Source organism: Polyodon spathula, chromosome 5, assembly GCF_017654505.1.
Source record: "Polyodon spathula isolate WHYD16114869_AA chromosome 5, ASM1765450v1, whole genome shotgun sequence".
NCBI lineage: Eukaryota > Metazoa > Chordata > Actinopteri > Acipenseriformes > Polyodontidae > Polyodon > Polyodon spathula.
Window position 1 is genome coordinate 32,242,228 of NC_054538.1, and position 17,287 is coordinate 32,259,514.

General features: G+C 34.4%; 1 protein-coding gene across 1 annotated transcript; it reads left to right on the plus strand.

Annotated features, from left to right (window-relative positions):
* The first annotated feature begins 776 nt into the window (after positions 1-776).
* LOC121315851 (T-box transcription factor TBX18-like) lies at positions 777-8,126 on the plus strand. The gene is made up of 8 exons (XM_041250348.1): positions 777-1,219; positions 2,442-2,616; positions 3,284-3,385; positions 4,036-4,207; positions 4,757-4,924; positions 5,148-5,212; positions 6,428-6,522; positions 6,870-8,126. Exons 1-8 carry the CDS (start codon positions 997-999, stop codon positions 7,574-7,576), a joined length of 1,707 nt encoding a protein of 568 aa, XP_041106282.1. The 5' UTR covers positions 777-996; the 3' UTR covers positions 7,577-8,126.
* Positions 8,127-17,287: the final 9,161 nt, after the last annotated feature.

The following is a 17,287-nucleotide window of genomic DNA, read 5'->3' on the forward strand; positions in this document are numbered from 1 at the left end:
TTAAGAAATGTCGCAGAATGTGCATCTGTTCGAATAGCATAATGCAATTAAACAATCATAAAGTTCTATAAGACAAGTCTCAGTTCCCAGTTAATCAAATGAAAGCCTGACCTATATCACTTTCTAGTTCGGTTAAATAAATAAATAAATAAATAAATAAACAAATAATAATTCGTGAATTGAATGGATTACAATATAACTGCCAGATTGGTACACATATATTTTATTTGCAAGAATTGTTAAAGAGAATTAAAACCTAAGTGTCTTGTTACACGACTTAATTATAGGCCTATATCAAAATCAGTCCCCAGAGAATGTATTCAGTGTTTGAATGACATGACGTTATTGTTTATGAATAGACTTTTTTTTTTGGCAAAGCCTACCCGAAGGAAATTAATTAACGTGCACTATATACTACAATATTACAATCTCTGAAGATACTTAGTTTAAAGTTATTCAAATAAATAAATAAATACATTTTAACAAGTGTACGCAAACTGACTTTGGATGTAATTGAGGAAATAAGTAAATATTCAAAACATGTGAAACCTCTGTGTGAAAATGATCGCAATGTTTAAGAATGGCTGGAGCTCAACACTCCAGAGCTAATTCATTCACCAAGCCGTCACTTCCATATACGGCAAGATGGTCCCAGCGCAGGGGCGAGCTCGGGCTTTTACATTGGCTAGGGGTCGAGTGATTGGCATGTCAGATCCCGCCTCCTTGATTATTGACACTTGATCAGATCCCATCCACTGCTCTGCCGTCTACAGTGCTGACAGATCAAGGCAACAAATTTCAATTGCTGGTCCCAACATTTTCTTGCCCGTTGAGTGCTTGCAACACATGTCAGTCTTCCCGGCTCAGTAAAAGTTAGGTCTCTCTTTCAGACCAGAAAAAGACGAGTGAATTAAACGCAGTGCTGGTGGATGCACGTTGAAAAGTACTGGGTAATTCTTTTTAACTTGACAGTTCTTCCGCTTTCTGGATTGTAGGATGGCAGAAAAAAGGAGATCGCCGTGTACAATGAGTTTAAAAGCTCATGCTTTTTCGGTGGAAGCCCTCATTGGGGCGGAAAAGAAAAGAAAGTTGAACGAGGATAGCGATAATTGTTTTGAGGGGAATGAAATTTCGAATCAGGACGAGAGCATACAGAAGGACGAGAGGAATTGCTCCAGCCAAAGAGACTGTGAAATTGACTGTTCAAGTGACAGATCCCGTAAGTGTTATTCCCGATTAACTAACACTGTGCTATACAGGACTGAAGCAGATCCCGTCCACTTGCTGTCAGAGAATCTAACTTCTGGTCTCTGTCGTGTTTAGCGTTTCATGTTCTACCCATTTGATTTTCTAATGCAAATTGTCTTTAATATAATAATAATAATAATAATAATAATAATAATAATAATAATTATTATAATAATAATAATAATATATAATTATTAAAAATTGCACGTATTTAAATTTTGTATATACATATATGTTTTTGTGTAATTTTGTATTGCATAAAAATGTCTTCTTTTTTTTTTTTTTTTTTTTTTTGACAAGCCTGTTTTTACTATAATTAGCATAAAGTTTATATAATCCAGATCTAGCGTAATAAGTAGTGTTTTATTATTATTATTATTATTATTATTATTATTATTATTATTATTAGTAGTAGTAGTAGTAGTAGTAGAACTACATGTATTAATATTCTTCATAATACTATAACTAATAATAATAAAGGTGGATTCTAAATGAACGCGAACGCTAACAAATATTTTAAAACCACCATTTAAAAACTAGTTGGTTAATATTTCACTTTATTTGCATTATTATGTTCTGCCAAGTATCCTTTCATTTTCTTCTCATATTGTGTGCTGCTCATTATTCACAATTATCACTGCAAGGCGTGTTTGTACCCTATAACTGACCTGCATTCGCGAAATTAATGGAAATATGTTTGTAGTCAATTTGATATTACTGTGAAAATCCACCAGAACTCGCTTTATCACGTGTACTTCATTTCTGTTACTTTCTTTAAATGTGAACTATTACTCCTTATTACACTAACTATTTCACATAATTGGTAGCATAGGACACAACCCCGTATGTGACAAAGATCCAAAATAAGGCTAAAGAGTTAGATTATGGTTAATTTAGTGTTACAAGTTTCAGATTAACTGTTGCTCAATGGGTTGACCTGGAATTTGCCTGATACTAATGTATTTGTATGGCAGTAAATTTGTATGCAACTTGAACAATAAGAAATGCAATGCAGAGTTTCCAAAATTATTAAAATGAGACACAAATAAAGAAAAGTAACTTTGTACCAATTTAATTTATTGCAAGTTATTGATCTCCCAAACACGATGTCTCTCCCTTGGCAAATTGGCCATGTAAAAAGGTTTATCGTTTTCAGATCTAAATATTCTCTTTCTTATTTGTACATTATGCAGCTGAGTGTGACGATGTTTTGTTGGAAAGCCCTTCTCCCTCAGTGTCAGCGCCTCCGCTGATACCTTCTCAAAGTGGCCCTGGCGCTGCAGAGATCCAAGCGGACCTTCAAGGAGCCGATCTCTGGAAACGGTTTCACGAGATCGGAACGGAAATGATCATCACTAAAGCTGGGAGGTCAGTTAACACAAATAATACACACTGTGTGTGTGTCTATGTATATATAGAATTGAATTTACATACTATAACTCTTAAATCGCTATCAACGTTGCATTACAAAAGCAAGACACGAGTGAAACTGGTTTGTAAACAGTTCTACATTAGTCCGGATAAATATATAAAAGATAGACAGAAATATATGACAGACAGAAAATGATATTACTAGTTCTTGTTCGACATCTCACGTTATATTTAGTCATCACTCTCCACGACGCCACGTTGTTATGGGATGTATTTTATGAAGTCCATTTTCCACTGGATACAGACGATCACATTTTGGAAAGGTTACAGGCATTTGGAACAGGACCAGTTTATTTGAATTTACAGAACACTTTGATCAAGCCCACATGTTAATTTTCTGCTAGCAGAACTACAACAGGGTTTTATTAAATACGTTTGTAGATGTATTGCAATCTGTCAAAATTCTTAACTGAAAAACAACACGCACCACAAAGTGGAGTTATTCTTTTTTTTTTTTTTTTTTTTAACGTAACTTTCCAGATGCATTGTAAAACTATAAAGGGTTAGTAATTTCACGATTTTTGATAATTGACTTTTAGATATATGCCTCAATTTAGGAATTGTGATAGGATTTTGGAGTAATATAAACTCATTTTGCGATTAGGCGGATGTTCCCAGCGATGAGAGTGAAAATCTCGGGTCTGGATCCTCATCAGCAGTATTACATAGCGATGGATATCGTCCCCGTGGATAATAAACGATACAGGTAACAATTCTTCACAAATTATATTTGTGTACATTACATTAAACATTAGCATTAATATTCCAATAAGGAAACATGTCTGATCATTATGATGATGATTATTATTATTATTATTATTATTATTATTATTATTTATTATTATTAGTAGTAGTAGTAGTAGTAGTAGTAGTAGTATTACTACTACCACAACTACTACTATATGTGTATGTATTATAGCATAATGAGTTCTGTAAACACAACAGGCAATACAGCAGTGTAGAATTGAAAATAAATTATAATGTAAGGCTTTAAAACTAATTCAACCTAGAAAACAACTTTAATAATAATAATAATAATAATAATAATATAAAATAATAATAATAATAATAATAATCAGACACAGAATATTATTATTATTATTTTCCCCAGCATTTTTTGTATCACATAGCTGTAGGCCTACACACCAGTAAAATTGGTCTACTTTTGAATAATGATTTAAAAGTGGAGGCTACCATGATGTGTAAACCATTCAGAAGTTTTTGAATACGAACCAAAGTAGGCTACTTTAAACACAGGCAGTGTGCAAACATTTATGGAGTTTTCAAGGCGTAATGTATCACATTGTCGTTTTGCTTTATTTTGTTTTAATGATGTATTGTATTGTATTTGTTCAGGTATGTGTATCACAGCTCTAAGTGGATGGTGGCCGGCAATGCTGACTCCCCGGTCCCACCTCGAGTTTACATCCACCCTGATTCCCCAGCTTCTGGAGAGACATGGATGCGACAAGTCATCAGCTTTGACAAACTCAAGCTTACTAACAATGAGCTCGATGACCAGGGACATGTGAGTACAAATGTTTGTACTAAAAAAGTGACTAGAGTTATTTTGTATTTCTGGATAGGCAACATTTATATCATAAAAATGTTTTGCATTAAAAAATGGATTGGATAAGATCTTAGACTTCACATTATCATTAAGTTTGTTCTTAAATTAAAAAAAAAAATACAAAACACACAAGTAGCCTACACTTTTAAATGGCCATTTTTACGCATATACTTTGATGCACATGACCAAATACTGCACATAAGCATTTAGACTGCTTTAAGTGCAGTTTGGGTTATATTCTTAATAGGTATTTTACAGAACCAGACTAATCTGTTTAGTTTTATGCTACTATTAAAAGTTATTCAACACTGACACAGTAAAATAGGTGTGAAATCTGCACATTATAGACCTTTAGAATATTGTGGTACAAAAAATGTAACAATGTTATATTATATCTATCCATATATTCTATTGCCTTTTATAAATGTAGTGGTTTTAACAATGTTTTGGTACCAGGTTCATAGACTGGGATTGGTCTAACAGATTTTAAAAAAATGTTGTTAACAGATAATCCTTCATTCGATGCACAAGTACCAACCCAGGGTCCATATTGTCCGCAAGGAATATGGAGAGGATCTCTCTTCCGTTAAAGCTGTTCCTGTTGGTGAAGGGGTTAAAGCAGTCTCCTTCCCTGAAACAGCTTTTACTACCGTCACAGCATACCAAAATCAACAGGTAACTTTCTAATAACCCCAAGCGTAATTCAGTTATAAATTCATCATAATAATGTGTTGATCCTATAAAACCAGGTTGCAGCTGTTGCATTTTTACCAACATATATCCTCATAGTAAAACATATAACCCTAGTTAAGGTTTGCTATTTCTATGCAGACCTACAGTATTTCATTGTTGTAAAGTGTACCTTCTAAAATGCAAACAAAACAATCTTTATTTGCAGATCACCAGACTAAAGATTGACAGAAACCCGTTTGCAAAAGGATTTCGCGATTCAGGTCGTAATAGGTGAGCTTCGTAGACACTGTATATTTCAAATGCTTCAGGTTTATATATATATATAATTATATATATATATATATATATATATATATATATATATATATATATATATATATATGCACACGTGTTAATAATAGTTATCACATTTATATATATGTTTTTACAAAACTTTTTTGAAAAACTTTTTGTTTAATCGGCACATAAAATTTTGATTCTGACTACAAACACACTTAGATCTAAACTGTTGTTACACTAAACACAGTAATTATATATGAAGAAAAATATTAAAAAAATATATATTAAAAAAAATATTAAATAACAGCTTTCAAGGTTGTTGGCTGAACATGGAATACAGTCAGAGTCCCATTTAGGTGAAAACCTAACATGGCGTGAGACTTCCCCCACAATAAAGAGACTTACGATCCCAACACTTTACTTTCCCTTGGGTTGTTTTATAGAAATCATTAGGTTTGTCCTTTGCAGAGGAAAGGAGAATTTATGTGCTGCAGAATAAGGTTTCATTCCTCAGTAAGGCCCTTACGCTTGACCCTATAAAAGTTTAACTCAGGAAGGTACCAAAAATTCCCCTTTTAAATATTACAGGAAAGTTTAACCAGTTTGCTAAATAAACTACACCATTTGATAGCACAAGCAAAGTTGGTGATAAAATAGAAAGAAACATTCAAGGCATCTTGTATAAATTATCGCCTTAGCTACACCCCTCCAGGAGGCGACTTTTATCTCCACGTTAACTAGAAGTAAAAAGCCCCCATTACTGGAGAAAATGAAGCTGATTTTTTTTTAGCTCAAGTCCACCTAATAAATATTTTATTATGGCTTCCTGCAAAATGGCTATGATCCCTCTACAAAAGCAGTGTGAAAGCAATTATATCAGAACAGAATGTTGGCATTACAAATCAGGCCCAATTTTATGTTTTTCATTAACTGGTCTTTATTAGTATTTTTCTGTGGAGCTTTTATAGGGGCTTTGTTTTGTTGATTAGGGGCTAGTCCGTGATAATGAAAAGCTTGCAACAGTAAAAACAAAAAGTTTAAAGTAATGACGCATGTCCTATTTGTCTTAAATCTGAATCAGTGGCATTTGTATCATTATATATTTTACTTATAAATATGTGGGTGATCCATTTAAAAAATATATCGCACTTCCACATATCCATTCATGAGAAAGATTGTAATCATATGCACTTTTTCTTTCTTTAGAATGGGCTTAGAGGCTTTAGTAGAATCCTATGCATTCTGGAGACCATCACTGAGGACTTTGACATTTGAGGACATACCTGGAATCACTAAGCAAGGTATTTATAACACAGTAAAATATATTGGAAAACATACAAAGCTGTAATACTGAACACGAATAATATATGTATTGTTATAATACTTACTGTATTTTAATTCTAAGATAAACATTCTCAAAACAAAAATAAAATTAACTGAGAGGTACTACTTACCAAAATGGGATCCACTTATACTTAGATTTTGTACAGATCTGAAGGCAAATACAATGTAAGTGTAGCTAAATAAATCTACTAGCTACATATTCTCATATAGTATTCATTATAAAGTCGCTATACTCCTAGTAATTCATCAGATCATCAAATTGTATGGAATGTTATAGTTTTATAGTCATTTTTTTTCGATACAGGATGCCCAGGATCCCCCTCTATTCTCCAGAGCACTGGAAGCGGGGTCCCCTCGACTCACGCACACCTCCTCTCTGGCTCGCCATGTTCCTCCCCTTCATTTCACCTGGGACCCAACAGCAGCCAGCTCTGCAGCATGAGCCCCACAGATTACACAACGTGTAGCCGCTCAGGATTGGCTCTTAACCGGTATGGCAACACCCTCGCTGAGACCTATAGCAGGCTTACTAGTCCCACCAGTGACACCTTTGCACCGCCTAGGACTCCTTCCTATGTTGGGATGAGCAGCGGCAACATGACCATGGCTGGGAGCGATGGAGAAACCTTCAGCTGCCCTCAGACGGGTCTGCCTATTCAGATTTCTGGCATGCCCTCCCCACAGCTCCAGTACATCATGCCGAGCCCACCAGGCAATGCCTTCTCTGCCAATCAGGCACACCAAGGAACCTATAACAGTTTTAGGCTCCATAGCCCCTATGGTTTATATGGATATAACTTCTCCACCTCACCAAGACTGGCAGCCAGCCCAGAGAAAATCATGTCCTCTCAAGGGAGCTTTCTTGGCTCATCGCCCAGTGGCACCATGACTGACAGGCAGATGTTGTCCACTGTGGAGGGAGTGCACATGCTCAGCAGTGGCCAGCAGAACCAATTCGACTCTAGGACTTTGGGAAGCTCTTCCTCTCAAGTTCCAGCACATACGGTTTAAACATGGACACTTAGTACTTGTAGAAGTACATTGTGACATTTCTGTAGCAAAAAAAAAACAAAAAACAATTTAAATTGCAGCATCTGCTTGTAAGGACTTAATTGAGATTAAATTGTTTTACTTATGAACAAAGGACAAAAGCAGTGCCCTACCCTACACCAAAGATGTATGTACTATAGCCCGAATACTACATTATTAAAAGCTTACAATAATGGCACTTGGAATAAATAGTCAAGAAAAGGAATATGTGACTGTTTTAAAAACAATACACTATCATCTCTCACGTATGTGCAGAGAGGTGTTTATAATTCCCAGGTATCTTGGTTATATAAGCAAAGCTAAAGAGCATCTTACTGTATGTTGTACATGTTTTAAGAGCCGAAACTGTCTAATATGTATTTTATAGAGATCATAAAATGACACCTAAACCACTTACAAAGGAATACAGATAGCTTGTTAAAGGTTGATCATAGCTGTTGAAACATTTAAACACACAAAATTCATAAATTCAGAAGAATTAGAAATTGTTTATCTAAACTCAGATCAATGATTCAACCCTCTTCATGATTTTATAAAATATATATTATATATATATATATATATATATATATTAGATATATATATATATATAACATAGGATGACGTGAATCCCAGGTTTTATAATAGAACAAATATAGGAATCCATCTTTGTGAATAGTACTCTTTGTTGTTTATCTTAAAGATTCACTGTTTCCTGCTTTGTTTGAATATTAATTTGTTCAAAAAGCCATTGTTGTGAATGTACATTTAAAAGTATTTTTTAAATAATTCTGCATTTCTAATGCTAAATGTGCTTATTTGTTATCTGACATTGTGAGTGTTTTCCCCCTTTCCCCTCACTGTGTTTAAATCATGCAAATTAATGAGCAGTGTACCAATGATACCAAAAAACTTGCAATAAAAATGTAAATAATTGATTTATATATATGTATAGTTTGTGCCATCTGCTTGGAAATTTTGAATCATTGTGAACCCGCAGCAGAAGTTATAGTGAAAACAGATTTATATATTCTGTACAGGAGTAATATTACTTTTTTTTTACAGTTATAAGTTTCGGTGTTACATAGCTCAGATCAAAAGACTAGATCATTGGAATTGCCAAGCCTCGTTATAAATAGCTTTGTTAGACTGCTTGCAATAAAAGCCACTCATTGTACTTTGCCAGTTAGAATTAGTTCAGTGGGTTAAGGATAAGAGATGAGTCTGCTTTGGGATTATGCAGCAAAAACCAAAGCCAATTAAATACTGGCTAAAGGGGATAAAAGATAAAAATAAGTTATATGTGATACACCATCTTCTCAGAGTATCCCTACTAGGGATAGAGTTCTCTATATTTACTCATGTTGTGGCTGTCTTGCTTTTCTTTCTTGGCCTTTTGTTTGTTTTCTTGCTTGCTTTTCACAGTAACATAACATTCATTGTTTTTTGGTTGTTTTTGTACACCTTGGTCATGCCAAAAAAACAAATTCAGTATATTAAGCAAACTAATACTATTTTTTAAATAGTAAGTTAGCATTTTGAAACACACCAAAGCCCCTTTCACACTGGCACTCCTACCCGGGTCCTGACCCAGGTAATAGCTACCTATTGTAACAATCCCGCGTAGTGTGAAACCACATACCCGGGTCATACCCGGGTTGACTCGGGTCGCAGCAACCTACCTGTGGGTTGAGCAAGACAAAATGCATGGCGACTGTTTGTAAGCAGATGACTGCGTGAAGGTTTCACTTCCCAAAGGAACATTTCTATTTATCCAGTTTAGTCATATTTTTGCTCATTGAGACACACCATGAGCCAGATTGCAGCAGGGATGAAGAAACATTAGCTCTAATCAACATTTGGGCCGGTGATTCAATCCAGAGATGCTTTGATGGAAGCGTCCATAACACACTGCTTCCAGGGGGCCTTGATATGCACATTGTGTACTTGCGTCTGTCACCCAACTCTGCTTTATCAAAAGCAGTGTGAAGTCGTGTAGCTGACCTGCATGACACCGGTTTCTGACCCAGGTAGGTTCCGAGTCGGGTGGAGCATGCCAGTGTGAAAGTTGCATAAGAAACTCTAAATCCTCTTTAGAAACTGCCAGAAAGCTTTTATTAATATTAAACTGTAAGTCTTCTTCTTCTTCTTCTTCTTCTTCTTCTTCTTCTTCTTCTTCTTCTTCTTCTTCTTCTTCTCTTCTTCTAGAAAAGAAGAAGAAAGAAGAAGAAAAGAAGAATACAGGTATTATTTATCATTTAATTTCACACACACACACACACACATATATATATATATATATATATATATATATATATATATATATATATATATATATATAGTCTTTTTTGCAATAAACAATATTAACAATCAATCAGTAAAATTGTTTTCCTATAGATTATTCGGTAACTCTTTAAAATAAGTGTCTGTTCATGATTATTTCATATGTATTAGGGGAAATGTTATGAAGTCATTAAAAGTATGTTAGTTTTTAATTCAATAGGAATATCATTTAAAATCAGTAGAAAACCATGTGTTAGTCACATTGGAATTACAGACACTTTTTTAAAGTGGATATATTGGCAACTGGTATTTAATTTTCTTTTTAAAAAAATAAATAAAACATAAGCAAAAGTGTTTTGAAACAGGCAGACTTTGCTGTAAAGAAGAACAAAGGCAGTATGTAGAGTTACAGTGTTCACAAACAACAGCAGAAGAAAATGTTATGAATCATTCAGTCAGATTTGGCAGTAAATAACACCCTGCTGTGGTTTTTCATTCTGCTTACGGGACAGTGGGAAAGGCAGCAGCTATGACCGACTAAATGCATTTTGTGGATCTGCCTCTCTCAGCAGCAGTAGCAGTGCCTGTCCTCTCCTCGTGTGTTAAATTTAACTGGCTGGGCCAGAGTAGCAGAAACCCCTCTTGTTATTTTGAAAGTGAAGCCCTTGACAAATGCTGAGCACATAAAGATTCTGATGGCAATAGCAGGAAGATACAGTTTTATTTTGGAACACATGAGTGGCTTGCAGTGGCTGACTCGATAGTGACAGATCCCTACCAGGCCTATAGCCCTGGAACTCCTTCACATGATGTGCCAGTCATTATCAGTGAATCTGGGAAATTAACACTTGTGTGTTACCAGGTGCTCTAGTGAGACTTTTGGCACCGAGTAGAGAGTCTGTCACGCTATCAGTCTGATTCATCAACCAGGACTCAAGATAGAGATTATAGTGGCTGAAACAGGCTTGGAAGGCTCAACATGACATTTTAGGCTAATGCTGTCCTTGTGCTGGTATTCTTGCTATTATCATTGTACTGCTGTCAAGATTTAAAAACAAACAAACAAACAAACAAAAAAATAAAAGCTGTAGATGTCTTTGTGTGTAGGTATCTTTAATGTCGTCCTCCATTTCAAACCTATGGCAACACAAATAATTTGAAAATTACAGCTATGATTCAATATTGTTTTAAGCATTACCATAGCTTTATGGTGTTGCTTCTAACACACAAGGATGTTTTGTATCAGCACAACAGGGTTCGGTTTGGAGTAAAAACAAAGACCAAACATTATTAGCTCAATAGATGTATAGTTTTTTTTTTGGAATTAACATCAACACATTTTAAGTTAACAATATATTTTTAGGTGCTAGATATTATCCTAAATTTTCATTTTACACTTTCTTTTCCCCAATTGCTTTATTTATTAATGTCTACCTAAAAAACAAACAAACAAACAAACAAAAAACACCTGAGATTTTCAGATGGACTTTTATCCTTTTCCGTGTATTCATTTTACACAAACATTTCTGTAAAATCCAGTATCTGTTTAACCAAGTCCTAAATACTGTGCTTAAACTTTTCTGGCTAAAAAAGCATTCCCTAAGTGTAGGCAAAAGTTCCAAATCTAGTTTAAATTGATCTCTGTTTTAAAAGTTAAAACAAATCAAAATCAAATCTGGACTGCATTTTTATATTATTATTCACATAACCCCCTACAGTTTTATGATGCATAACTGGGATAATTGGCAGTTGAGTAACTGAATGTTCCTGCTATCAGCATGGATATTTCCAACATTTGCTCCAGTTTATTTTGTTCAGCAGAATTCTGGATACTGTTGAAGATTTTATGGTGCTTTTTTTTTTGCTGTTTTTACATGGTTGATTCCAAGTTGTTTTGTGATGTGATTGCTATCAACTCAGGTCAGTCAGCAAAAACATTAACATTCTGGAAGTGGACGGACAAAAACCCATACCTGCAAATGCAAAGTATGTGCCTTACATCAGAAAATGGCTGTGTTTCACTTAATAACCTATGACACAATAATTAACAGTGTTTGTGTATATAAAAACGTTGCTTGTTAGTCCATCCAAATTATAGCAAGACAATATCTATTGTGGTGTTCTGAAGATATGTTATTGAACAGCACCTGTGTACTGTCATGGCAATAGCTGCACTATCACTTTGATGCCTTAGTCATTTCTGGATTACACTGTGTTTCATTATGTTCCAGCATTTTCCAAGGGGAAAGGATAAAATATTGTAATGGTTTAAGATGAGAAACCACTAATTACAACAAAAACAAACAAAAAAAAGCAAAGCTTAATAGGTTTAACATATAATGTAAACATAAATACTTGTAGTGCTTTACCCCCTGTGAATAAACTCATTTTTAAAACCTGATTTCCTAAAACAATCCTACCTATTATCTTTACTATCACTGTCACTGTCTTTGTTATTTGAATTTTACATTTTCGCCCTAACATTTAAGAAGTTCTTGATTAGCACTGTGCTCTCTCTTATGGAAATGGAAAGCTATCTTATCTTCAGGCTGATTATGTGCACCACACATCTGAGCCCAACCAGAATCAGTCCTACAGGGACAATTTTAATGAACACTTGTGCCCTGCTTTACAGAAATTACTGGTATAGAGATTACCGTACATTTTTCTTGATCCTTTGGTGAACATTGTTGAATGAGATTTAGAATGAATTGTGATATTACATGAGTGGATTCAAATTGGATACCCTGAAAAATTATTATTTTTTATTTTCTTAATTTGAGTTGGTGAATAAGCAGTTGCACAAATCACTAACAGCAATAGCTGAAATTGAGTTCCATGAGAGTAAGGAAGGTATCAATAATATTTGTTTTATTATACAGGGCAAAGCGGTTTATTTCTAAAGTTGGGCATAGGTCTACATTACTGACAAGGTTGTCTGACAAAGAGTTGGCAAACTATTAAACTGCCACCTTATCAGACTGTGTTGCTCTTTTTTGGTTGCTCTAAAGTGCTGTCGAACAAAAACCGATCAGAGTGGACAGGGTACAACACACCAGAATCAAGAGCTCTGTAACTTTAAAAAGACCAGGAATAACGATGTAACAACTGCTGATAACCGAGTCTATAAATGACTGCATGCCGGTAAGGTAAGATGCAGATAATTAGGCTAATTAAGGTCAGCAGATTAGGAAATTAAGGTTGAGGTGTTCAGTTTTACTATTCAGCATTTTTATTTTACCCACACTATACAAAAATGATGTGATCAATGTGTTTTGAAACCTTGTGATTGTTTTCACCTCATTCAACGTAATGGAGTGTTATGTATGTATTATAAATAGGGTATGCTACAAAAAGGCAATATTCCCAAAGCTGTTTACTCCAAATTGTCATTTGCATGACTTTTTTTGTTTAAGAACAGTTTAAAAAAAAAGGATTTGAAAATAATAGAAGGTACAGTCTGGTCCAGATACTCCTAGAAAAGAAAACTCATGTCTTGTATTCTAAATATAGACCAAAAGTTGAACACTAATACAAAGTTCAAGAAATACATTTTAAAACAGAGTTTGATGTTTTGTAAATGGGACATGTATATTCCAGAAAATATATTTGTATTTATATATATATTTAAATGTAATCTTAAATGATATCTATGATTCATAAGGGATAATTATGGATGCAAAGAAACACTCTTTTTTTTTTTTTAAGAATCTCTGAAACATAGATACTGAAAATAAGCACTATTTGGCTGTAAAAAAAAGAGTGTTAGCAAAACACAATACAAACCAGAGCATTTCTGTTCTGTTAGGTTAACAATAACTGGTTAAAAATAAAATACAATGAGGTTTGACTTTGTCAAACTCAGCGGAACAGTTGCTTTTTTATAACTTGGGCAGTTCGGTGATATTGTTCACTATTTGGAGGGAGGTGACAATAGCAGATCTTCTTCTAGAACAGGGCTTCTCAAACTCGGTCCTGGGGACCCCCATTTTTACATGTTTTCAGCTCTTAAACAGTTGCAGTTCAAGTTACTTCTCAAACGTTACAGCTAACTTGAAATATGCAACTGTTCAAGAGCTGAAAAAAAGTAAAACAGTCTAATTAAGCAAATTAACAGTTCAATTAAGGGTCTAGTTAAGTAATTAAGACCTCGGTTAGAATGAAAACCAGCAGCCACATGGGGTCCCCAGGATTGAGTTTGAGAAGCCCTGTTCTAGAACAACAGTATTTCCATTCATTAACTTATTAACGTATTAACGTTTTGGTTTATGTGTCAGTGAAGGCCTTCTGATTTGGTGACTGAGGACAGATGCAGCAAAAGTGTGTGACCTGTTAATGGTTGGCAGGGTATTTGATGACAGTTGCAAGAATCTGAAGCTCAGTGGTGTCCTTTACAGCAGTTTAATCTTTGTCATCAAATCCCCCAGCAGCAATGATTAATGGCAGCTCTTGAGCTTGTTTTGAAAGTTTTATATTTGGCAGCTATGAACTTTGGTCTATGGTTTCACTTTAAAAATGATTATGACACAATCTTTTCCTGTAATCTTCTTCCATGTAAATAAACAGCAAATACCCATGCTGTGGTAATCTGATCCTGTGGGCTGCTATATATTTACATGTTCGATACAATATTTGAAGTGCTTATTAAACAGGCTGTTGGAATCAAAAGAATCACTGGATTGTTAATGAGGATATTGATAGGATGGAGTGCCTGGCCTAAGCCAAACAAGGAAAAAAGATACCTTCAATAAATGTGTTGGGGTTCTTATTTATGGTCCCATGAGTCTGAACTGAGAAATAGAAAGAACGCTCAAGTATTAACCTGTACAGGAATCTTTACGTTTGTGTATTGTATTGATTATTTACTGAGTGTGAAGTAATGAGGGCCCACGGACATGAGGCGTCGCATTGGTGGTGATTCACCAAGCCTTTTACAAGCACCATTGGCTCTGAAAAAAAAAAAAAAAACATTTTTGTAATGTTACAAAACTGTAATAAAGCAACTAAATATTAAAATGAATCTTTAGTTATTTGGTCATCTCTAGTTTTGCCATAAGTATCCCTGAAGCCACTAACATGCAAACAAGTTGCAAAGCCTGTTGCAAAACCACGCTTACAGAGTAAATGATTCAGATTAATTGTTTGGGAATATAGTGCAGGACATGGAATAAGCCATGCAGTAAACTGCAATTCCATATTAGATTGATTTTTGGAATAGGGTGTTGTTTCAAATGGTTTAATCACTGCTTCAATCTTAGGTGTATACCATTTTATGCTGGTATAGAAATGGCCTACATCCCCAGAGCATTTTTAGAGCAGTCTGAATTTGTGTTTAAAGACTTTGAAGTTTGGGTGTATAGGAGTTAAAAACTAAACAATGAAAGTGAGCCAAGTGCATTTAGACTAAACAGCTGAGACCTGAGAACACTAAAAAGTTACTTATATTTGATGTATATTTACCTGCATGGAACACAGACTAGATTTGTGCTCCCCAAACTCTATTGATGTGCAAAAAAACACGTTCAGTTTATTTTCTAATTCTAGTGGGTTTTTTTCTTTATTTTGTGTTTATTAGCTACAGTAGTAGAGAAAAAAATAACGTTTTTCATGTACCTGTCTTAACAACCCCCATATATTTAAATAAACTTAGATAATGTTATTCTGATAATAGTGAAATAGCGAGATGAATTCTGCTAATCAAGGGTGCCACACAATCTTGTGACACATGCATGGGAAGGCCATACACTAATCAGACAGTTAGTTTTTTTTTTTGGAAACAAAATCTATGCAGCAGAACAGCTATTCCTATTAGCAATTTAATCTAAAGGAGAGGGTACAACAGGATAGCTTTGACCTAGCGTTGGCTAGACTCAGTACTCATTTATAGCACAGCCCTAGACATCAATCTTAATAGAAGTGAAAAACCCAAAGAGCCGTTGAAATGACAGACATGATCACTATGTCTGCTGCAGAGATAACAACGTTACCAAAAGCAGAGAAGTTTATTGACAGAGGACTGACATCACTGCCAGAGAAAGCCTTTGGAGGGGTTGTGAAACAAGTCTCCTGATAAGAAAGAGTCCTGCAGATTAAGACAGACGGAACATATGCCCACAAATATTTGAAAGCTGAGAGATTCTTACGAGATAAAACCCAAGGAGCATAAATAACTAAACACATTGTGCTTGTGCTAAGACATTGGTTGCAAATGTAGTGAACAAACAAGGCACGGTGTACCAGCATTCTTCTATCCAAATGACACAGATGTACCCTTTTGGAAGACTCTCCACACAAACACGTGCTCAAAATAATAAAACAAGAAATGCTTTGAACAAATGAGAGGTAATGTATTTGGATGTAGTTCCCCTGTATAATATTACAGCAGTAATGGTACCAGTAGGTGTAATTTATAACAGTAAAGCTGAGCACTGTATAAACCATGGTTAACTAAAAGAAATGCATAGGAAATATAGAGAAAGGAAGCGTTAACATTCACATATAAAGAAAAAAATGCAAGTGTGGACAACTTTTTAGTTTGTGTTAAATATGTGAATATGAATACTGTGGCTCTGAATGTGTTCAGGTTTAAAGAAATTTGGTGACTTAATAAAGAGGGTGTAACTGTTCTTGAGATCAATATTTCAGTACACTCATGTGAAGCACTTTATGTTGAAGACCTTCCTGATTTTCAATCAGTTCACTTTGAAAACATTAAAAGTGGATTGAACAGAAGATGATAAGCCACTTGCAGCTCAGGCCTACATGAACAACTTCACTGTATGACCTGAGACACAACATGGCAGCAGTGGGAGAAAGGGCCTTACAAAATAATTTACAATAAAAAAATACAATGGTGACAAATTTTAAGTAGAACTGAACCATTGTTGTACGGTATATTTAAAACCCAGTTTAAAATGCTTTATTTTTATATGAGCCCGTTGTAAAATTGATATTTACTTCCGTATTGTGTATTATTTTTATAATATAAATTTTAGACTTTAAAAATAGTTGAAGAATTATTTTGATGCAATTTATTGTTTAATAATGATATGTTAGAAAAAGGGTAACATAGCATTCTCTAAGTCAAATACAAATACAAATTCCCTCTTGAGATCCAACAAAATGATGACAAATGTGTTTTTAAATGCCACCTAATTTGTGTAAGTAGCTGTCAATTATTTTATTAACAGATACATTTGAAAAATATTTAACCCACTAATTGTCAAAGCTGTTTTGCTCTATTCTGCTCTGAAAAAGTGGAGGGAAAATATTACAAAAACAAGTAAATAAATAAATAAATACATATTTAAGTGTTTAATTTATTTAGTAGTTTTAGAGACCTTGTAAACATGATTATTAATTCAGTGTCCAGGTTAAATACTTTAAATAAATAAAATATGTTCAGTCAAA

What these genes read in the sequence shown, in the direction of transcription:
- LOC121315851 (XM_041250348.1), top strand. Translation starts at nt 997, where the DNA reads ATGGCAGAAAAAAGGAGATCGCCGTGTACAATGAGTTTAAAAGCTCAT. An exon ending in CTGTTCAAGTGACAGATCCC is followed by an intron (nt 1,220 to 2,441) that starts GTAAGTGTTATT and finishes TACATTATGCAG; the next exon opens with CTGAGTGTGACGATGTTTTG. An exon ending in ACCTGGAATCACTAAGCAAG is followed by an intron (nt 6,523 to 6,869) that starts GTATTTATAACA and finishes TTTTCGATACAG; the next exon opens with GATGCCCAGGATCCCCCTCT.